Source organism: Solanum stenotomum, chromosome 5 (genome assembly GCF_019186545.1).
Source record: "Solanum stenotomum isolate F172 chromosome 5, ASM1918654v1, whole genome shotgun sequence".
Taxonomy (NCBI): Eukaryota; Viridiplantae; Streptophyta; class Magnoliopsida; order Solanales; family Solanaceae; genus Solanum; species Solanum stenotomum.
The window spans coordinates 61045160-61069364 of record NC_064286.1 but is presented as its reverse complement, the minus strand read 5'-3'; the positions used below and the strand labels follow the sequence as shown (position 1 = coordinate 61069364).

Here is a 24205-nt window from a genome sequence, read left to right as displayed (position 1 = left end):
GTTGGAGACTCAATGACACATTACACAGACTATGAAAATTCAACTTCTTCTGTCCCTTTAGTTTAGTGGTGACAATGAGAAGGATAACCCCAGAAAAGAGAGAGCACACATTTTATCCCTGGAACTTTTCAACGAGCTAAAACATCGTAAGTTTAGGAACACAAGGGAGAGGAGAGCATCAGGCTGAAGCCATCTTTCTGCTAGAACCTCCGGTTGTTCATACAAAACCTCCAAAACAAAGCAGAAGCTTAAAGGCAGCAAAAGGGAACTCACAACAGCAAATGAAGAATGACTGTAAAGTGGAAACTTTGTGAATCAACATAAAAGGTAGTTCAACAACTAACATATTCCATCAAAAAACAAGAAACAAATCGGGAAAAAATCTAATTAATCTCTTAAGGTATCAGGTACAGGTTGAAGAAAATGATCTCAAAGATTACAGTATTTTGATATTATAAAGACTACGAGAAAAAACAGATACACTTGCAAGGCATTTCAGGTTAAGCCTAGACATTCTTGTTCTTCTTCATCTTTGAAGGTGGCCATCGCCCTTTCTTCCTAAGGTGGCGCTTCCTAACGAGTCTCTTCCTGCGTAGTCTAATTTTTTTTGCCAACTTCATCTTCATCTTCTGTTCAAGCTTCTCTTGAAGCTTAGACTCCAGAGGGAGATTCTCAACAGGCACACTTTCCTCATTTTTTTCTGGTGAAGGCTCGGGATTATCAGAACCGACACTATCAATGTCTGCAGCGGCTGTAGCAATCAATGCACCTCTCCTTTTGAAGATAAAAGGTGCTTGAATATTACCATTGGCATAAGACTTAGGTGTCAGGGTAATGTGATTGTTGCAGAACCTGGAGGCTAAAACAAAATAGATTACAACATTCAGAACCTTTTAGAGTGTGGTCACATGAACAACCAAGAAGACAATTAAGCATACAATTCGTATCATTTATTCGAAATTGGCAGAAAAAGAGGGAGAATTCAAAATTCTAGAGTCTACAGAAGAACAAACAAAAAGAGGAGAAAAAAAGCATTCAACAGGGAGCCATATGACGTGAAAATCTCATGTAGGCATGTACGGTTCTGTTGAGTGGCAGTAAGGGTGACTTATTTGTCAACTTTCATAGAACTATAATGAAATGTACAATTAACCAATGTTCATCAAATTTGACAAGAAGTCAGGAGAAATTGTTCGAGCCTCTTATTTTGATTTCTCGAATCAAGAGATCAATCAATATCCTAAGTTTGGAATAGTCAGGTGCAGTATGTGTGCAGAAATGAATATACTATTTTGATGGAATGCCTAAAAGAACAGTGCATTAGAAAAGGGAGACTTATTCAATCGGAATCACATACAAGGCACACATTAACCTCAAATCGTGTAGGACAAGTTAAATCGAACATAATGCAAAATGAAGGTCCTGATTCCCCCCCTTCCCTTGCCGCCTCCCCAATCAATTGCTCTCAACCCCAAATTTGAGTTAAGCTGCATGAACCCTCTGTACCCATTTGCTCTATTCAGGTTCATTTCAATTAAGTCATAACAAGAGTTCTCTAAACAATAAGGAAAACATGATAACAAAAGCCTAACATGCTCCTTTCGGCACCCAGATAGGGAAAAAATCCAGCTTGAACACCTAAACTCAAACCCTCTGAAAAAAGACACATACCAAGTAACCAAAGGACAACACACAGTCTACTACAATGGAATTAAACTAATTCAAAGCAAAATACAGAACTTGTAATCCCTTTACAAGGTCTCAAGAATTACCCCGAAATCAAAATCTCAAATAACACAGAGATCACACTTGCAGAGTATTCACTTCAGAATACTAAGCAATAATGCTTACATGGGCGAGCAATGCAAACATGATAACAAAAGTCTCACATGTTCCTTACCGGCACCCAAATGAGAAACAAAAAAATTCCAGCTTGAACACCTAAATTCAAACCCTCTTGAGAAAGAACAGAAATTTCTACAACATATACCAAGTAACCAAACAACAACACACAGTCTACTACAATGGAACTAAACTAATTCAAAGCAAAACCCAGAACTCCAAATCCCTTAACAATATCTCAAGAATTACCCCGAACTCAATATCTCAAATAACACAGAAATCACTCATACAGAGAGAGCATCCATTCGAGAATATTAAGCAACAACGCTTACATATGACGAGCAACAAAAAAATATTAACAAAAGCCTCACATTTCCCTTTTTGACACCCAAATCAGCAAAAAAGATAGCCATCCGAAACCACATACCGGAAACACCTAAACTTTCAGAATTCAAAAAACCCAAAACCCAGCTCAAACACCTTAAATTGAAAACCCCTTGAAAAAGAACCGAATTTCAATACCATATACAGATTAACCAAAGTGACCCAAAACTCAAAATCCCTATAAAAAGTCTTTTCAAGAACTACCCCCAAATCAAAATCTGAAACAGCACATAGATAATTACAGTTAGAGAGTAATCATTCAAAGAATGTTAAGAAATGGTACTTACATAGCGAAGCAGGGAATGCAGAAGCTTGTGAAGTAGAGGAAGATTGAGATGAGAGAAGAACAGAGGGAGTTGTTGTAGTGAAGATAAGGAGAGCCATCTCTCCAGTTTTGAGTTTGTTTTTCTGGATAAGAAGACTATTTTACAGCAATATATATGAGTGAAAACTAGAAGATAAACAAATTTGTAATACCCATCTATTACACCATGACCCAATTAAGTCACTCGTCTCAAATTATTTATCGTAATTTTTTAAATTGATCTTACAAATTATAATTCGTTAAAACAATTCCTAATTAATATCTTTTAAAAAGATGTATATAAAAAGAATATGACAAATAATTTGAAATGGGGTAAGGGGTTGATCTTTAGTTGATAATTTTACCACTTCTTTTAAATTTTAGTACTTAAAATGGAGATAGGAGAAATATGTTTTTTTGAATGAAGTTAATTGAATATTTTTGTTAGTGGAAGATAAAAGTATTTCGTGAAATTAGTTAATGTGTGTGTAAATTAACAGACATATCATGATTATATATAAAAACAATCTACTCATACTTATATTGTGCATAAATTTTTTATCAACATCATTGAAATAAAAATCGCGAAATTCCTTTTTTCCGTAATCCATGATGTTTGAAATCTATTGACTCGATTAATATGTATGATTCCTTTAAAAAAAGAAAGAGTCGAAAACAGTACTATCAAGAGTTTTTATATTCTCTAATTTCAAATTCGAAATATCTAATAACAAATTCGAAATATCTAATAAAGAGGAGGAATTTCACTATTTTACCACATATTTTGGTGGCAAATTATGTAATCCTCAATATGTCCTATTGTATAGGAAAAGTTTGCAAGACAAAATCAGCCAACATAACCAAAATCAAGACAACCCAAAAACACTTCATACAAAGGCTTATTCCTTGTTCAGAAGAAAGCTAAGCAAATATATGTTAAAAAAGGGGAAACGGGGAAACATGTCTATCGTGCGATTTAGAATATAAGATACATCACAAGTCTAGTCGAAAACAAGAAACGCTATGCTACTTCATCGTGCTGGAATAGGAAAACGACTAAAAATGGCAAAGCAGATATAAGAGGCAAATATCTAAATGAACATGTTCAGCTCAGGCCTACTGTAGACATTGTTTTCATCATCTTCCAGAATAGGATAAGAAGCTACAAGGGCATCCTGGGCACCGATATAGAGGGAGTTGTATATCTTCCAGTAAACTTCTCTGACCTTCCTTGCTGGATGGAACAATCCCTGTAGACAATAGTTAAGGACTACGGCTGCTCCCAGTGCAACCCTCATTCCTTCGATGGCTTCCATGACTGCGTTGATCACATGTGGAGACGTCTCAAAAATGTTTGGCCAGACATAGTTCAAAAGGTGGACAAGTGCATCTTCACATCCAAGACCAGCAACACCAAGAGCCATGTGCTTCACAGCAGAGGCAGCAGTCTGCCTGTGTACTAAATCTCTGTCCATAAGAGCATCTTCAAGTAATGGAGTTACAGCATATATATAATCCTTGCCCATTTCTCCAATGTACTCGAAAAGGAAGGAGAGGGATTTCAAGACACCGTTCTGGACATTAAGCTCAGGCACGCGATATTCGTTCATCAAGGCAGGCAAGACTGTAAAGGGAGAACAGGTTTCTGCAACAATAGCAATTGCGACAGTGGTACAGACACGGTTCTGACGTTCCTGTACCTTAAGATTGTTTAACAATGTTGCAAGCACATCCTGAGGTCCAATGGCTTTAGCAATATACCCAAATGTGTTCACTGTTGCTCGGCGGATACCTTTCTTGTGCGCTTTAAGCATCTCAAGAAGCTCAAAACAAATTCTCATCCACTCCCTTGCAGGAACAAATTCAGCACCACGGTCTGCAATTCGACCAACAAGGTCAATACAATTCTCCTGGACTTTCTCATGACGATTCTTCAAAATAGGGGTCAGCCGAGGAAGCAAGTCCTTAATTGGAGGAGTCATTTTAGTCATACCAATAACATTCACAATAGCCTTGAGAGCCCCCAGTATAGATCCTAAAACCTCTGGGTATTCTTCTCCCAAGTACTCGTACAAGACAACACCAAGATGGCCCATTAGTTGTTCTTCCCCACACTGCTTCATAACTACTGCAATTCTGGATATCAGATCTGCAGCTTGCTGTCTCACCTTGGCACTCTTGTTGTTCAGTCGCCATTTTATAGTACCACAAATCTGAGGAAGGTATGGCTTAACTCTTTGGCCAAGGGCATTTACAACAGCACCAAATCCGTTAAGCATCACATTGGCATCGTCACTGGTTTGCTCTTGGAAGGCATAAAGGATACCATCAATTAACAGCTCTTCTAGTCGAGAATCAATATCAGATGCACCAAGATTTGCAACCACCTTCTCAATAGTTTCCATGACCATTCTCCTGTATGGTTCACTCTCATCTTTCAAGTCTTCAACAATTCTCCCAACTATATCAGCAACACCAACTTTGTTTGCTATCTCCACAGTGGTTTCAACAAGTTGCTTGTAGTTTCTGCGGTCCAAAGCCATTCTTCTAACCCAAAAGTTTCTGAAGAACTCTGGAAGAATGTCTTGTCGAATGTAATCTGGCTCCACACCTTCTGTACTGACACACTGCTTCACCACTTTCAGCACAATTTTCTTCATCTCCTCGTCAGGTGATTGAAACTCACGAATAAGGACAACCATAACTTCTTTGGTATAGTAGCTGGCGTATACAGCATCCATAAGAGGAATGATGAAACCTATAGCCTTTAAAAAGGCAGCCAAAACCTTGCCACGATGTGATCTAATACCCTTCCACAAGGGCTTCAAAACAGAATCAAAACTCTCAATACCATATGGTGCAGCAGCTTCAGCTAGAGCAGCCAGAGAAAGAGCTGTAATGGTCCTGACTTTCTGGTTCTCATCATTAAGACCATGTTCAATAATTTCCACCAAAGACCTCAAATGTGGAAGAACAGCACAACCAATAAGAATAGCAATCTGCTGAACAATCTTAATACCTGTATGACGAGCCTGCCAAGATTTTTTACTCTGACAAACGGCTTTCAAGAATGGCAGCAGAGCAGGAATACCAAGTGCAGATGCAACAACGCTGAAAGCTCGAGCAGTTGTGTTCCTGACATATTCATCAATGTTGTCAATATCTGGACGCATGGCAGCAATCATAGTCGCCAAACCAGCTGCCTTACTAAGATTAGATATGATTTCCCTCCCTTCGACACGAGCATAATAATCTTCATCAATCAACAGAGGTTCAATCACGACAAGAATCTTGTGCACATATGGACGAACCAATTCATCCAACTTATAGAGTACCCTATCAATAACCTTAACCAGCAAATGCCTTTCTTGGTCTTCCAGTGTAGGTTGCATGAGCAATGGCAGAATCCGATTGAATAAGGGCCCGGCACCAAATTCTCTGGCCTTATCAGTGAGCTGTCTCAAAGCAGTTTTCCTCTGAGGGGGAGTGCCATTTTTAACCTTGAGCAAAAGCTTCATAATTTTTCGCTCCTTCTGTTCATCGGGAGACAACTCCTCTTCATCTTCCTCATTCAACAAGGAACCAAAATACTGGTAATCCTCGGGCTTCATAAATGGCAAACCACCTGGCATTTCTTTTGGTACATCAAACTGTTGACCCCGATTTTCTTCTGGAATAGAGTACAGAGGTGTCCCTATAGGAGTTGGTGTGGCAAGAAGCTTCCTGGCGGGTGTTCTAATGGGAACATAGGATGCTGGAGGATCCAAAATCTTATATCCTTCCTGAGGAAACATTGAGTCAAGCTCCTCATCAGTTAAGGGTCGATTTCTCTCTTCAATGTCCTTCTCCCACCTCATCAAATTGTATTGTTCAGGAGTAACCGGACCACGCAAATTAATGGCACCAGGGGTTGGTGTAGCTAGTTCAACACCCCCAACAGGAGTAACACCCGGTGTATAAGCTGCTGCCGGGGTAGCACCTGACATGGGAGTTGCACTTCCCATAGTAGCTGGAGTCTCGTCCCACCTTGACCTCTGTCTTTTAGGCGTGGGGGTAGCAAGACCTGCAAGCTTTGGTGTAGCATCCCAAGACATACCAGCTGGAGTTGCACCTGGAGTAGCACCACCAGCAGGGGTAGCATCTGAATCAGCAACCCTACCAGGTGTAGGTGTCTCATCCCATCTATTCTTCTTGACAGAGGGTGTTGCATCACCGACCCTGCCGGGTGTGGGGGTTGCATCCCACCTTCCAATCCCAGGTGTTGAGTCCGGCTGGTCCCAATCTGAACCAGCTTTCGCCTTCTTCGCACCACCCTCATCCTGCGATTGGTCCCACCTATTCCTCCTCTTCTGAGCTGGCTTCTCAACCTCCTCCTTTTTATCCGCTGCTTTTTCCTGTTCTTCCTTCTTCTTCTTCGCAATCTCCTTCATCAACTCTTCCTTCTGCCTCTTCAAAGCCTCCTCCCTCATAACATCCGCATACGTCCTCACTTCCGGCCCTGGAGTCTTATCCAAAAAAGGATCATTCCTCTCAGGAGAAATGACCCTATTCAACCTCCTCCTCCTATAATCATCCTCCCTATCAATAATCTTACTCGGTTTATTAAACCCACTCGGCTCATCCTCTTCCCCTGCACCCCGTGGAACCTCCTTAAAAAACTGTTTCGGCGCAGTGAAAGATGCCATCTTTCTAGCAACCTCATTCTCCGTATCAAAAGTATCATCATCATCATTCACCGGAATAGATTTCTCATAACCCTCAAATTTATTCGAACTATAGAATTCAGTATCAAAAGTCACCGTATTCATAGAAGCGAGCTGCTGCTCCATCTTCTTCCTCTCCTCTTGCGTTTTCTGAATCTCATCATCCATTTTTACAATATGCTTCAATCAACTATCCCTCGCAACACTCGAAACTTCAAAATCCCTAACCTAACCCTAAGTGAAGATATATACCACCAAACAAGCTGGAAAATTGAACAAAGTATCAAATCAATATCAAATCTAATAGCAATATAACCGAATCTAGGGATTTCAATTTCAATTGACAGAACGGAAAAGAAGAATACCTGAAGTGTTCGTCGCCGGCGATGTGAAGTGAGGTTTTAGGGAATTTGGGGAAAAGCTAAATGCGATTATTTATTTATTGAATATGAAAAGTTTCGAGGGTCGGTTCAGGATATGGACTATCCGGCCCAAAACCAATAGGGGGAGGTTGAAAAAGAAAATGATAAATATTTTTTTTACTTGAATTTAATTATTAATTTTGATTTTAAATTTTAAAAAATAACTCAATTGAACTAATTATGTAGGTGCTTGTTCAAAATTTATAGTTATAGGTATAATTCTATATAAATTTTTACGGTATGTATTAATCTTTTTTAACTTTTGATTCGCAATTTAAGTTTCTATCTTCATTTTGGTTTGATAAGTCTAAACCCGAACTGAGATTCAATAAGCAGAAGGAATGAGTTTGTCTCCCCGAAGGAAGAATGGTCTCGCCAGTGTTTTCAAAAACGTTTTTTGGGGTAAGTCTCGGGGCGGGGCGCACCAAAAATGCACCGGGGCGCAAATGTAAGGCGTAGATCCATAGGGCGTAAGTCCTAGAATTTGGGGTGTAAGCTCCAAGGGTAAAAACGTAAGTCCTGGGCGTAAAAATGTATGCTCTGGGTGGTTTCTTTTTTGCTTTAAATCATATTTTTATTATTGGTGCAATGATATTTCTCAAATAGTAATTGTAATACTTTTTTCCTTCATTATTGATAATTAATACCTTTCTCAAATAAAAATCATAGTTTTTTTATATATATTATAGGTTATTTAATAAAATTTATTTGTAAAATAATTGAAAGTTTTACTTTTACCTTTTTTTTAGTAATAAAATTTTAAAATTGAATATACATGAGATGACGCCCCGTAGATCCATAAGACTTACGCTCTGTGTCTCGGGGCTTACGTCTCGCCCTGTACTACCTAAAACGTCTCACCTCACGCCCCCGCCTTTTAAAACACTGAATCCCGCTATTTATTTCATGTGTTTAGTAAATCGTCTTTTGAATCTTTTAATTACGAAACGTCATTCCGAAAATACTTAGCCATAACAGTAGAAGGTTGTTGTAGTGAATGACTAGTATAGCGAAATCTAATTGTACTCGTGTAGTCATGTTTGCTTATTGTAGACCCAAATCCAATGTTCCTATTGACTATAGGTCCCAAAATGGACTACAAATCAAATACCAATGAAGTGAATTCATCCCTCCTTGTGATTAGTGGGGTTTTGGTTTTGATTACAAGAAATGTTTCTTTGCTCGTTCGCGACACCTCGACTCTAAGTTTCTTGCTATAGGATTAAATGAAGTGACAAGAATTAAAGCTAAGATTCCTTGCTACGCTCCATAGACGTTCGTACAATTCTTGTGGATTTTCTTACTATAGGATTAAATGAGGTGACGAGAGTTGAAGCGAAGGTTCCTTGCTACGCTCCATAGATGTTCGTACAATTCATGTGGATTGGGATCCTTACACATTCAAAAGCATTATTGCCAAGTGAAATAGTTTTGTAGTAAAATTGCTAATTGCAATAATAATAGACAATATAAGCCTGAAAATGCATTGCACAATAAACTTGAAGTGTTCACAAGACTTGTCTCTTACAATCACCACAGGTATCCATTGCAAAGTTTTCTTTCTTCTGAAACTAAAAGCTCTTTAATGTTACGCGAAAAACACAAGATATACATAACACATACTTTCATAACGAATGCAGGACAAATCTGTAGTCCTTGTATAGCTAGAACTTTCGAAGCTGATTGAGGAAGTTGCAAGAGGAATGCAACATATTGGCTTCTCTTGTAGCCAACAATGAACAATAGAAGAATCAGATCACAAGAACTTTACCACTAGGAAGATGACAACGGCTAGAATAACGATGAATATGACCAATAGGCACAACCAAGTACAGCCACCTTTTGTGCGCTTATTCAAAAATGCCAATTTCCTTTGCACCCTCTGTTAATAAGGACAATGAAAATCACATTAGCTTGGGTGCGACAAAATCAGAGAGTTCACTTCTTAAGACACAACACAGCCAAAAGAAAGTCGATTTGAAGCATATTGAAAACAAGCAATACCTGAAGACGGGAGTTTGTTGTATCAACATGGTAATCTAAGTTATCCTGCAAATCAGATAAACGTTATACTGCTAAACATGGTAACATTGGGCGGGTCGATAAAAATAAAGTGATAAAGATGTATTCAAGGTCAAATACTGAAACTTTTTGCAGTTACAACACCCACCAGTAGTGCAGTATGTAGGTTGAGCTCCTCATTGATTGCTAATGCAACATGTTTTGTGCTTATCACTGTCTCCTCCAACTTATCAAGATCCTCGTCCTGCTCTGTTTCAAATATAAATCAAAGACAACCACGTCAACTAAGTTTTTCAAAAGAAACAAGAAAAGAGCATGTCGATTCCTAGTGTATGAGGACATACCTTTTATAACTTGTCGTTGAAAACCTACAAGATCCTGGTTGTCAAGACCAGTTGCCCTACTGATAACATCAGGTCGCTTAGTTTCTGGGCCGAGCAAGCTATCCCTATTTGCAAGGTTATTCATGTTGAGTGTAGTTGCCAACTGATTAGCTTTCGTAATCATATTATCAAGCATGTCATGACGACGTTTCATCTCCTTTTTTGATCTGTTTACAAGTAAAGAATCATTTCAATCTATCACAGCTTGCAACAGTTGTTAGACAATACACAGAAAAGAACTTGCATTATGTGGTAACAAGCTTCAAGACATTGATTACATCCACCTTTTACACATTCAAAAGCATTCTTGCCAACTGAAAAACTAACACCAAATGTTGCCTTGGATCACAAATGTTGAAGTAAATATTTGAAGAAGCATGAAAGCCTTAATTTGCCATCTTTCGGTTTAATCGTGAGTACTTAAGAAAGACATCATATTAAATTGAAAGACAATCTTATATACTATCATCAAAACCCATATAGAAGTCTTTATGCAGTTATCTTACAAAGGCTGCTTGCTTGGGAGCGTTTGCAGAAGGGACTGGAGAGTATCAAGCCTCGTCTTTAATATAGTGATCTTTCGCCGAGCTGCAGATAAATGACGCTGTGATTCAGGTCCGGAAGAGGGCAAAGAGCTCTTCGCAGAAATCATAGAACTGACTTCATCTGCAAGTTTGGATGCTTCATTAAATTCACACATCCATGAGTCAGCTGACGATGCCATTCTAACCTGAGAAGTCAAAATTGCATCTTAGGGAAAAATATAAGAAAATGAAAAATAAACATCACTTCTGATTCTTATCCAAATTATAAAAAAGGATACCTAATAAGCTCTATGACCAAATTAAATGTCCAAGTCTGATTTGAAATACAATTCGTAACAACCCAACTCGAAATCAAGCATTGTATGTTGGTGGCAATTTTGTTATTTAGGAACAGATAGGAACAAAAAAGAGAAAGGTTGTTTTTGGAATAATAAAGGTGGGTTCCATATAACTTTTCTTTGGGGTAAAATCAACAATAAACACACCTCAGTCCCAAATAATTTGGGGGTCTTATGGTTTCAAATAATGGTGAAAAATTCTTTTTCAGAAGATGCACATCGTTTTAGGATGATTTTACTGATAAAAGAAGATATTCAGTTTGGGACAAGGGAGTAGGTCATTTGAAGTTTAACTTGGAACTGCTTTTCATAAGGAGTTCATTTTCAAATATTTTTTCTTGTTAATTCCGAGGTGTAAAAGACAAGTTGTGACGATGCAAGGAAAACCTAAGCTGCAAACGTCTTCACAAATAGCATCTGAGATTTTTATAAACATGCAACATACGATCAGCATCAATACCAAAGTGCTTCAGAGATATTACACTGCAGCCAAAAGTAATGAACGCATGGAAAGAAGAGAGACAAACATAACGGGGCACAAGCTCTTGCCATAGACGTCAAAAAGTAGAGACAAGGAACCAAATGTTGGACAACAAGGCTTTTGAGTGTAAAATAAGGCTTGTTGCTGCAAATAAAAGTAATTTAAACATAGCATACAGGTGGAAGAGACAATTCACCCAGTGTAATCCTATAGGAGGAAGAGAACAACAGAAAAATAAAACTTCATGATGGTTGCTCAAAACTCGCACATAACTCAGGCCAAAAGTATAAGTTATAAAAAGTACTTTTAAGCTTGAGTTCACGTAATCTAAAGTGAATATTAGAAGTCAGATATTTATTAGCTATAAAAAGCAGAAGTCTACTAAAAGTATAAAAATCTGAAACCAGAAAAAATAAACATTGACAGACGGAACTTAGGATGCCATGTCTAGTCCTGATTTGAAAGGCCAAAAACCCACATCAACAATGACTGGTGAAACAGAAGGAGCGTAGAAATATAAGTCCAACTGGGACATGGCATAACAGGTACGCCATTATTCTTCGTTATCTAGAAAAGCAAATACGTTATACACCTTAGGAACTGTTTTACAACGTATTCAATACCTAATGTAGACACGCAAAAAACATTGCATGCAAATACACATGCATGTGAATAGGTTTTCTCCGCATGAAGCTCATGAAGAGCAGAACAAGCACATTTTGGAAGACTTACAAACTAGGATGTCAAGCATATGCTAAAGCTTCCAAACTTAGTATAAAAGGGAAAAAAGATCTGACCTTTCACCAAAATGATGTCAACCAGGCTTGCTGTTAGAGCTTTAAACTAATTCTCTAAATAACCCCAATATTGCTGAGAACGTCTCATTTGCAGCACATGCCTAACATAAAGTAAATAGAGATAAATACTCATAGTCATTAGTGAAAAAATTCGAATAAAAATTTGATGTGTATACTCTGAATAAGTAAATGTAGTAATGATCATTTTGCAGGAATATACTGAGTGTGTGCACCGAATGTACAAGAACAAAGCAAACCAAACCAAATAATTGTTAAGACAACACCCCTTGCCAGGAAAGGAAGTTAAGCATATGAACTCTTGACTTTAAAGAAATATGCCATCAGGACCTCAAATGCCTTTCCAGGGAAGGCAAATCATTTTGCAGAGTTCATGTCCACTGTGATTGACATTGACTTTTTTCCTGTATATCCTAGTTTTCATAGGATAAGTATCACGGGTGTTCGAAAGTTTCACTGCTCAAATACAGCTAGAAAACTTCCTACCAGGTTTTTATTTTCTTCAATCCTTATTAAATTGCACTAAGACAACCTTCTACATTTGGTACTGAATTGAAGAGCAACAACCACTCCTTAATCTCAACCAGTGGAGTAGGTTCTATGAAACTTAATATGCATTCTACTCCATTCTGACCAGTTCCATTCCAATGCCCAGTGATTTATTTCTTAAGACAATTTAGGGGTTCTACACAGAAAGTGTGAGCATCATTTATTTATTCTTTTTGAGAAAGGCAACATTCTAGAAATGTGAACATCATAAAGAGAATGAATGCAGCAGGTATGAATCGGACCCGAAGACTAGTGAAAGTTTAGGAGGTGGTTGTTCAGGCAGTAAGCCCAAACAAATACTTGATCAATTGATGTTATGTTTTATGCAGATGGCAAGCTGTCAAATTACAATGTTCGTCCCTTATTGGGCTTCAGACTGACAATATGCGCTCAAATCAGATGCTAAGCTCTCAAAGCTCAGTGAAGACTCTCAAAAGAAATACAACAACATACCCAATGTACTCCCACAAAGTGGGATCTGGGGAGGGAAGAGTGTACGCAGACCTTACCCTATGGCAGAAATAAATAAAATAAAGAGCAACCTACAGAACTTCTGTTTGGGATTATTAGAATTTCCTGTTTTACTAATTACTACCTGGTGAATTTTCTTCTGAGGTTAAAATATACCATATGCCCTACTTAAGTCTTTAGCTGCTTTTGCTATTTGGTTCAAATTAAAGCGGAATGGAACTGAGACAAGAACTAGTTTTACAAATACAGGACTTTCTGTCCACAGAAATCATTTTCATTCATGCCATTTTACACACACCTATATAACACTCAAGAGTGATTATGTGTCCACATAAATCATATTCATAGTTTTTCCTACTGACATAGCTCTGTTCAGTGCAGTTGAAACTAAATCATCTTTTTTGATGAAGCAAAGGATTTCATTAAGAGCATCAGTGATGCTCTTTAATGAAATCCTTTACTTCATCAAAACAGATGATTATTTTCCAACTGCACTGAACAAAGCTGTGTCAGTTCCAACTTAATCATCTCCAGCAACTCGAATGAGCATGATGGGATCATGTCCGCAGTGAACACCCAAAAACAAACCAAAGAAAATAGAAATAAAACTGGGTTCAAAGATGGTGTTCCTTATATTCTGATAAGCATATGGAATATGAATTAATATTGTCTTAGTTCACCTTAATATCATAAAGAAACAAAACGAAATAACACTCTATTAGATGTTTCAAATGTACTATAAAATCTTTCTGCAAGTACCGAAGAAGTTACAGTTGAACTGAGTAAAAGGACGAAAACGGCTCTACTATACCCCAAATCAATCTACTTCCAAACTAATTCCACTAATTCCCCAAATCAATCTACCTCCAAACTATATCAAATCATTAACACCACTGGCTCTACTGAAAATTATCTTTTAGCATCATTACAATTAAAACTGTCACATTAGCAAACCCAATTAAGACAAAAGCTGTAAGTTCTGAAATTCTTAATCTTTTCGCCAATACTCTTCCTAAGGTTTATCACAAACCAATAGAAACAGGAAAAGGACGAAAAACTCATCAATGATTCATCATGAAAACTGAGCAATTCAGCTATACCAAATCATTAACACCATTGGCTCTACAAAGCATCAACTTTTAGCATCATTACATTTAATACAGACAAATTAGCAAATCCCAATCAAGACAAAAGCTAAACATTCCAAAAAGCTTAAATCTTTTCACCAATACTCTTACTGAGGGTTAACCAAAAAACCAACAGAAACAAGAAAATGACGAAAATCAAAACTGACCAATTCAGCTATACCAAATCATTAACACCATTGGCTCTGCTAAGCATCAACTTTTAGCACCATTACAATTAATACAGCCAAATTAGCAAAACCCAAATCATACAAAAGCTAAACATTCCAAAAAAACTCAATCTTTCCCCCAATACTCTTACTGGGGGTTAACCAAAAACCAACATAAACAAGAAAATGACCAAAACCCATCAATGATTCGTCACAAAAACTGAGTAATTTAGATTCAAATCAAAAGGGGTTCTTAGGGAAGTGAAGAAAAACAAAAGGGTGTTAAGATTTACCTTCAAATATAAACTAATGATTCAACAATTTGTTGATAGTTTTGGATCAAGAAACCATATATGACCTTTTCTCCTTTACGTTTTTACAAAATTGTTATCCGGGGAAAAGGTCAAACGGAATTGAGGGAAGAAAGGAAGCTGAATCAATTGTCCATTTGCAAATAAATTACTACAAATTTAGTTATATGAAATTCCCATTGTGTGGGCCGTTGGATCTCGTGCAACTTCTTTGATTGGGAAAAAACAAAACTGAAGGTATGATGCTGACAGCTTATGCTAACGTGGACTACCATACAACTTTTAGAAGATGTGCATTGGCGTAATCCGGTGCGTTTCGACATGATTTCAAATTAGGGAAAAATACAAATATATCTCGAACTATCGTAAATGGTATACAAATACTTTTCATCATATTTGTGTCTCTGTTGTTCAAAAACTAGAGCATATATGTCATTCACTAACGGAAGTGGCACAATCTTATCCGTCGATCAAATCTTTAATAAATGTAAGATTAGTGAATAAGATTATGACGCGTGTATGTCCGTTAATATAAAGGGTATATATACTTTAGTTTTTGGACGATAGGGGTATCAATGTCTCAAAAGTATGACGGAGGGTATCTGTATATCATTTACGATAGTTCGGGGGTATATTTGTCTTTTTTCCCTTCAAATTATGATCGTAAATTTGGTTAGTCTAAATCGAAATTTAATTTGGTATTCTCTTTGTTCTTCTTTATTTGTCATTTTTTTGACAAATCAAGAAAATATAATATTTTTTACCTATTATATTCTCAATTTATTTAGAGAGTGAATGTCTTTGAAAAAGGTAAGTACATTGATCTTGAAATTCTATCAATTAATAAGGGTAAAATAATAAATTTACTATGTCAATTATTATTTTCTTAATACGTGTCTCAAGTAAAATATGAACAAGTAAATAGGGATAGAAGAAGTATTAAAATTCCACAATTTTTAAAACAAACTTTTCAAGCGATTAGAAGCAACCTCTTTATTACAAGGTAATGGTAAGATTTATGTACACTCTACCATCCATAAACTCTAGTTATGTGATCTTATCGAAGGTGTTGTTGTTATTAAGACTTTTAAACTCTTATACAATTTTATCAAATGAAAAAAAAAGAAGATAATTTATAAATCATGTGTGAAAATAATCACATGTTTATTTTTTTATATGAATAAATAATTATCATTACATAATATTACAAAATTCTAAGTATACATAATTTTATAAAAAATTGTTGGTCTAAATTGACGAAAGAGTATTGATACACCGCATATCCAAAGATGTCATAATATATCGTGTATCCTAAAGTGAAAAAAAATATACAATTTTAGTTATGCATAAAATAGAAAATCAGATATAATCATATAACTATGGAAATCTGATATTAAAATAATACGATAGCTTTGTTGGATAATTATTTTAAAATAGATTTTAATAAGTAAAATATAGGACTTGTGGCTTGCCTAGTTATATATTTTCCTTCTTTTTAAAAAAAATAAAAAAACAATTTACCTCATAAATCCAAAAGTTTAGAAGTTATTTTTTTCCGTTCGTGTTCATATCTACATTAAAATCTAATTAAATTTGAATTTAACCAAAAAAAAGTCGATAGTAAAACGTTTCCTACGAAAGAAGTCGGAAAAGTTCAAAAGTTTAGAGATAAATTAAAAAGTGAGGGGTGGAGATTTTATTGGGATAATTTACATTTTTGCACCTTCTTCTTTGTTTCCCCAAAACCCTTGGTTCGCTTATGCTCAAGCTCTTCCATTTATTCACAGGTAAGCATTCTTGTTTTTGGGGATTTTTCGTATTTTTTTTCCTTTCTGCTGTATTTATTTTTATTTTTTCTAAAATTTATCTTGACTTTCTCTACTTATGTTTGTTTGTGTTTCATTTTTCTATTCATTTTAGTAGGCATTTGGACATGAATGGAATGTTATTTGAGAAGAAAAAGAGAAGAAATAGTATTTGAAGTTGAATGTTGAAAAAAAGTTCAAATTTTGTGAGTAGTATTTGAAGTTTGGAAGTTGAATTTGTTTGAAAAAAAAGTTCAATTTTTGTGAGTTGTATTGGATGTTTGAAGTTGAAAGTGGTGTTTGGAAGTTGAAATTGTGTTTTCACTTGAAGAAAAGTTCAAAGTTTGTGAGGAGTATTTGGAGTTTGAAGTTGGAAAATGGTATTTGGAAGTTGACATTGTGTTTTCACTTGAAGAAAAGTTCAAATTTTGTGAGGAGTATTTGAAGTTTGAAGTTGGAAAATGGTGTTTGGAAGTTGAATTTGTGTTTTTATTTTTCTGTGTGTTTGAATCTTTGAGACTATATGAATGCATATTCAGCTCTGTGGACACTCTATCCTCCCCAGACCTCACTTTGTGGGATTATAGTAGGTATGTTGTTGTTGTTGTTGAAATTCCTTCTATAGCGGAGCTAGTATTTGAAGCTCGTGAGTTTGGATTCTTGCTTCTTTTTAAGTTACTAGGTTCTAAATTAATAAATTGTACATAAGGATTTCCGAAGACGAATACGGAATTCAGACCAAAGCTACTACACTCTAGCTCTTCCCTTGCTTCTAAAGCACGGTGTATCATAGGTTTAGATAGAAGAGAGAGAAACCGGAGATGGAACAACTTGTATTCAGTTCTAACGGCATTGAGTGATAGTTGGATAAGTTGTTTTTCAGTGCTTAACTTGATCTTACTGGGTGAAGTGCAAAGAGAGAATATTCAGGAAATGGATGGGACGTGAAATTAGCTTATAGTATTTCGGAAAGATATAAACTTTTTAGAATTCCTGTGTAGAATAAAGCAAAATCTCCACTTTTCCATCCATTTCTCAAACCAACAAAGACATTAAACAAAAGAACAGAAAACTAGTGAAAGATTTATCACAAAAAGCTCATTTCAATTTTGTGATTGCTCTCTGATTTGAGTTGCGGAAGCAACTTTTTATAGAAATGCAGGGTAAGGACGTGTACAATAGACCCGTATGGTCTGGCCCTTCTCTGGACCTCACGCATAGCGGGAGCGTAGTGCACCAAAAAGTCCTCTCTGATAATGTTTCATGCATGAGTATTTACAAAAATAGAGTAATACACCTATTGTTTAAGTAGTAATCTTGAATTTTCTTCACGCAGGACTCAAGCTGAAATATATTGAGCGCAATAGTCCTTCCAATTCTGGAGAATTTGACACTCATAGACAAATTGTTACCAGTACAGCTTTGTAATTCAATCTATTGCTTACAGAAGGAAATAGAATCCATTACCATTTGAAAGCCTTTCTTGATGCTGGGGAACTAGAAGAGGATACAGGTAGTGGTGATGTTTTCTATTTTTCTCTGATAAGCATTCTAAATTGCTACTTTCAAATTACACAGATAAGGCAAAAAATAAGAGAGGTTCTTGAAATTCTCAATTGCTGGTTTTCCATTCAATTCGTTTCAGTTCAATATAGTCTGAAAATTCATTTATCCAACACTCCCTCAAAACCAAAGGTTTATGCATGGAATGGTAGGCCTCTATGATCTGTACACTCTAATGATCCAAGCAGTCATTTGGAACATTTCAGACTCCCATAAGAAATAGGTACCAACTACATGCATGTTCTGATTTGTTACAAAATGTTGTGCACACTGATTCTCCCAAGGTGTTTGACTATACGCCTGAGACATCAGAATAATTGTTTATTGATTTCTTTTCCCCTCTCCAGAGTTGTTTTACACAATTCTCATCTATAAGGTACCTTGTTCACTTGTATGAGTCAATATTGGTGATCAGACATATGCGCTATTATCGTTATGATTTCGCAATGTTTTTTCTGTTTTTAGTAGAAATCGAACCCTCTAAAGCATATTAAGAAACTGAAATTAAATGACGTGACATTTATCATTGATTCGTTCTAGCCTTCTAGCTATTGAGAGTTGCATTGGATGTTTTTAAAAAGTACAACAACAACAACATACCCAGTGGAATCCCACTAGGTGGGGTCTGGGGAGGGTAGAAATGTTTTTAAAAAGTGTACTATAATAATAGGTTTTTGAGAATGACTCTGTAGTTTATCTTAATTTGTTGCACTGCTTTGTTGCTTGGGAAGTTACTAGGAGTATGCTCGTATTCCGTTGAATGTATCTGTTATGTCTATATTTTCTCCTTCTTTACCTTTAGATTGGGATACACTGAAAGATTAAATGTTACTATTCTTATTTTGTTGCATGTCAAACTTTAGTTCTTTGGCCAAGTAACCAATAGAAGACAAGTGAGGTGATTAGGAGTTGAGTAATAATGAACATTCTGATTAGCATATCACCCATGACTTTTCGAGTAGAGTCGTCCTTTCAGAAGCACCTTGAGTGATATTTAGGAATTTGTAAAACTTTAAATTTTTAAATAACAAGGTAACTTTATTTAACACTAATTCTAGGATTAGATAGAAAATTAGTTGTTACATTCAAGTGGGTTATATGAAGTTGAAGACATTTGTGGTTTTCATCCCCACGAAATGATAAAAACTAGGCACAATACATAAACAAACACTCAAACTTGGTCTTAGATGGCAAGTGAATAGTTCAACTTTGAGTATGCACATCTAGACACCTCAATTTGTCTCCACTGTGTCAGTTAAACTCTCAACTTACCAAATAATCATCTAGACACCTCCAAAAATTATGTGTCACGTTAGCGTCGGGTGTCCATGAGACATTGAAAGACATAATTCCAGATAAAACGTAACATTTTTTTTATTCCCTATAACCTTTCCCAAATTTATGAAATCATGAAAAGCACACACTAACTCATTTCAGACTGGAAAGGCCTAATTGAAAGAAAAAAGGAAGAGGAAAAGGGGTTAATGCACACTTTAGAGTGGCCCAGTGATTTGGGCTTGGGACTTCCATATTGGAGGTCTCAAGTTCGAAAACCCTTGCCAGCGAAAGCAAGGGGTTTGCCTAGTATGGGTTACATCTCCTGTGTGGTTTGCGAGCTATTGCATAGGTGCAGGGGTTTTGCCCTGTGCGCACTGTAAGGGTAGCGGCTGCAGATTTCCCTTTTCATCAAAAAGGAGAGGGGGGGGGAGGGGGGGTTAATTAAGTAAATGCTTAAAAAACTTGAAACTCTTTTCTGCTTTCACTACTTCTGTCCAAATATAACAAACCAAACAATAGAGTGGAATGAGGAAATTAATGTTTAATCCAGTGAAATTAAAGTCTTCAAGAAACACAAAATTGCAGTACAACCTAGCTTTATCCAGTGAATACAATCGAAACTGCAATGTCAAATTTCCAAGGCCTTGAAATCAATGTACAATATATTACACTTTACAGCTATTGTGAATTCCATATGATAACTAAAGATGCACTGGAAAGGGTTCTCTTAGAGATATTAAGTTGTTCATATTTCTCAACGTTGACTCAGTAAGCAAGATGTGTCTAGATTTGCAAATCATTCCCTTCCTAAAACAGATAACATATGTACCCTCTCATGTAGTAATCAAACTATTCATTAGTTCCCCAAAAAATTGTCTAAAGTTTACTGTCTTGTTTACACAAAAATATTCTATGAACTTGTCTCCGCCCTCTCAGGAAATTCTGTCTCTTGACTTTACCATTTTCGCTATCATTGGATACATTCTAAACTTGCTCTGCCAAGCAAACTGTTATCCTACTTGTGTTTCATGGTTGTATTTATTGATTTGCAGGATTGAAACTAAACGAACTGTTAGCCGTTAGCTATGAGCAATGCATGCGTTTCGAGATTCAGCAGCATTCAGATAGCAGCTGTCCCATTTCCTGGCAGAAGCTATCATGGCATTGTTTTCTTGAGGAACTTCTCAACTTTGACAGCACCATGTATCTCTCCAAGCATTCCTCTCAGTTATCCTCCACCATCAGTAGTTTCAGTGGCCTGCCTAACCCAATCAGATGCTCCACAACGTTCTGAGGAGTGGTTTACCCTTCGCAAAGACAAATTGACTACAAGCACCTTCAGCACTGCTTTAGGATTCTGGAAAGGGAATCGACGATATGAGCTCTGGAATGAGAAGGTATTTGCTCCAGAAGTTCAATTACTACCATCTCCGAGCAGGAGTGCCATGGATTGGGGTGTTCTCATGGAAGCAGTAGCCATAGAACGCTATAAAAGCATCACTGGTCGTGATGTGAGCTCACTCGGGTTCGCAGTCCATTCGGATGAGCGATTGGATTGGGTTGGTGCCTCCCCGGATGGTCTTCTTGGAAGCTTGCCTGGAGGTGGGATCCTGGAAGTGAAATGTCCATACAACAAAGGAAAACCAGAAAAGGGTCTCCCGTGGTCAACTATGCCATTCTACTACATGCCTCAGGTGCAAGGGCAAATGGAAATCATGGACAGAGATTGGGTTGATGTATATTGTTGGACACCAAACGGGAGTGCAATATTCCGTGTCTACCGAGACCGGAGTTACTGGGAGTTAATGCATGGAATTTTATGGGAATTTTGGTGGGAAAATGTGGTTCCTGCTAGAGAAGCTCTTATAATGGGAAATGAAGAGGGTGCCACAGCCTATAAACCAACATCAACACACAAAAAAACAGGACTTGTCATTTCAAGAAGCTTGAAGTTGGCAGGTGAGTCAAAGATGTTGTGCAGGGATATTGCTGGTCATATTGAATTTTTTCGCTAGTGTGACCAACGAGCATTCAACGCGCAAGTTGATGATTTTTTTTGGTGAAGGAGCGCCTTATCGCCATTTTTCTGGGCGAATCTTGATCAAGTCAAGCTCCAATGCAAGTACTGAACACTAGGTGGGAAACCAAGAAAATACATGCGAAGTTGTACGCCTGTTTTCTAGAGCTTGGCATCTTGATAGCTAGTCTATATGGTCGAAGTTGGGACAATTACAACAGCATACGCCACATTGTGCTAGAGTTCCACTTGTTAAAGTTTTGAAATCCAGCACGGTAGATGTTCGATTCGAGTTGTTTCGTGTTTTAAGTAGGGGTATTTTTGTGCAGGTGTTATTTTACGAAGATGCCTGAAGAAACCATGTAACGTTATTCGAGTATTTCGAATAGATTTTTCTGCATTTTGTCATGCCACATTTTTTTCCAGTTGATATCAAATTGACATTACTGATGCAGTAATGCAAAGTTCACTTATTGAAATTTTCATATTTGCGATGCGATGCTTTCTCTAGTACTTGTTATATTTCTTTGCGTGTTACCTGAATCCAAGGGCTTTTTGAAACATTTTTTCTATCCCGTGATAGGGCAAGATTTCAAACACTCTACCTTCTCTTGACTGATCCCCGTGATAGGGGTAAGCACCCACCTATTGAGTGTAGAAGGTTGAAGGATACCGGTTCAAGTACCGTGCGAGAATGAAAATATTGGGAAGCGGTCCTTCTCTGAATTCTACATGAATGTGAAATGCTTTATGCATCAAGTTGTCTATCCCAGAAATGAAGTGATTTTTCATCATCATGTTGCATGCATTCTTTTAAACCAACATTCAAGTAGTTGTCTGACTTTCCTTTGGTGGTGAGGTTGAGATTTTTCTATCTGTACTTTACTTCTCGAGAGCTAAATTATGTGAACTTTAACTAATATTGAATTTATGTAATTTATTTTAAGAGAAAATACATAATTATCCCATTAAAGTAAGACATGTTTTTTAAAAAGACACTTCAACTTTGCGGGGGTCCTAATACCTCCTTAAACAATTTTAAAGTGTTATAAATACCCCATTTTTCAGTTACCCTCAATTGCAAGAAAAAAAAGTGCAATCGCACACCAATTATTATATGACCCGTGTTAATTTGATTTTTAATCTTTATTTTTCATTTTTACTTTTTCTTATTTTATTAACTTCATCTTCTTTTTCTTTTCTTTTTCTCTTTCTTCTTCTTTCTTCATTTTCTTTTCTTTTACCCTCCTATGCTCTTCTTCAATCCTTCTAACTGCCATCACCAATCTACGTAGTCACCATCTTCGTCAATCCTTTGGAGTAGTCTTTATCACGTCACTATAATAATATCATCTCCACCATTAATATCATCAAATTATTATTAAATCAAAAATAAAATTACTAACAAATTATATATTGAAAATTAATAATCACCTCCAATCTACCATTTCCTTTTCAAAATTACAACAATTATGCAGCTCCATTACGATGAAGGTAATGGAATTCTATAATACTCTGAAATCGAAGAAATTTCTTTATTTACATGCTAAAGAACTACATAACAATTTATTTTTATTTATTTTTTAAAATGGAACAATATTATCAAGGAGGTTTACAATTATTATTATTTTGGAAAAATATAAGGGCAAAAGAAGAAAAAGGAACAAAGAGAAGCAAGAAGACAAGAAAAAAATGACTGAAGTAAATGAGTCTTCTAAATTGAAGAAAATAGAAAAAAGGTAGTTGGTTCTTTTGAAATTTGGGGACGAAGATAACAAAAATAAAGAATTGAGAAAGTACAATAAAATAAATAAAAGAAAAAAAAAATCTAATTAAATAAATGCTTAAATAAATATTCATTTACTTTTTGGTTCAGCTGAACTACACTCTACATGTCACGTAGGCACGTAATGAAACAATAAATTTATTTTAAATAAGAACAAGGGGTAATACGATTCCTACAAAGTTTAAGTATCTTTTTAAAAAAAGATCTTACTTTACTGGGGTAATTATTCTCGAAGATAACGTGACAAGTATTTTGTGACGTATTATGAGAAATTGAAAATTTGTGTTTTGTGTTCTCATTGAATCATGTAATCATTATTCCATTAGAACTTATCATCATTATTTTATGTATAATATAAAGTCTCACCGATCCCTAAGCAAATAAAAGTTTAAAGAAAAAGCAAAAGAGAATCTAATTGGATATAAAGATGTTTTAGAGGGCAATTATTTTAATTTTGCACGCTTAAACTTTTAAAGGTACAATTATAATTATTTAATGATATAAAAAAAATTATATATATAAAAGCTTTATTTGAACTTACATTACATTACTTTTCAAAATAAATTACATGATAAAGTTGAACTCGTAAAATTTAAATTTCGATTCAACTCGACTTTTTATGCTTTAAAGCTTGGGGGAATAAAAATTTAAAAGTGAGGTTTATATTTTTCTTGGGACGTTTCTTTTAACACTTTATGCTTTTCTTGAAACAAAAGGATCCCTTGAGCAATTATATTTTTTCCTTTTCTAAAAAAAAATCAAAAACCATTTTTTTCCTCTTTTATAAATCCTTTCCTTTTTTTTTTCTTTTGAAAGTGATATATAATAATAGATAAAGATATACCACTAATATACAAAAAAAAATGCTGGCCCTTTCTGTCCTATAGCTTCG

At 36.1% G+C, this 24205-nt stretch overlaps 4 protein-coding genes across 5 annotated transcripts; 1 reads left to right on the top strand and 3 right to left on the bottom strand.

The window, feature by feature from the left end:
* Positions 1-371: 371 nt before the first annotated feature.
* Positions 372-2687, bottom strand: LOC125865833 (50S ribosomal protein 5 alpha, chloroplastic-like). Its single transcript, XM_049546094.1, has 2 exons — positions 2514-2687; positions 372-859 (listed from the first exon to the last, which is right to left on the bottom strand). Exons 1-2 carry the CDS (start codon positions 2608-2610, stop codon positions 507-509), a joined length of 450 nt encoding a protein of 149 aa, XP_049402051.1. The 5' UTR covers positions 2611-2687; the 3' UTR covers positions 372-506.
* Positions 2688-3396: 709 nt separating this feature from the next.
* On the bottom strand, positions 3397-7690 carry LOC125866329 (uncharacterized). Its single transcript, XM_049546678.1, has 2 exons — positions 7599-7690; positions 3397-7496 (listed from the first exon to the last, which is right to left on the bottom strand). Exon 2 carries the CDS (start codon positions 7399-7401, stop codon positions 3622-3624), a length of 3780 nt encoding a protein of 1259 aa, XP_049402635.1. The 5' UTR covers positions 7402-7496; positions 7599-7690; the 3' UTR covers positions 3397-3621.
* Positions 7691-9156: 1466 nt separating this feature from the next.
* On the bottom strand, positions 9157-15121 carry LOC125866269 (syntaxin-51-like). The gene is made up of 7 exons (XM_049546605.1): positions 14847-15121; positions 12222-12322; positions 10567-10790; positions 10022-10227; positions 9826-9926; positions 9660-9704; positions 9157-9537 (listed from the first exon to the last, which is right to left on the bottom strand). Exons 3-7 carry the CDS (start codon positions 10782-10784, stop codon positions 9412-9414), a joined length of 696 nt encoding a protein of 231 aa, XP_049402562.1. The 5' UTR covers positions 10785-10790; positions 12222-12322; positions 14847-15121; the 3' UTR covers positions 9157-9411.
* A 1407-nt stretch (positions 15122-16528) lies between these two features.
* Positions 16529-21935, top strand: LOC125865594 (uncharacterized). 2 transcript variants are annotated; one of them, XM_049545795.1, is made up of 4 exons: positions 16529-16651; positions 18006-18182; positions 18385-18455; positions 20563-21935. In XM_049545795.1, exon 4 carries the CDS (start codon positions 20596-20598, stop codon positions 21523-21525), a length of 930 nt encoding a protein of 309 aa, XP_049401752.1. In that variant the 5' UTR covers positions 16529-16651; positions 18006-18182; positions 18385-18455; positions 20563-20595; the 3' UTR covers positions 21526-21935. The 2 variants fall into 2 exon arrangements, with proteins under 2 accessions (XP_049401752.1, XP_049401751.1); XM_049545794.1 differs by lacking the exon at positions 18385-18455.
* The last annotated feature ends 2270 nt before the right edge of the window (positions 21936-24205 follow it).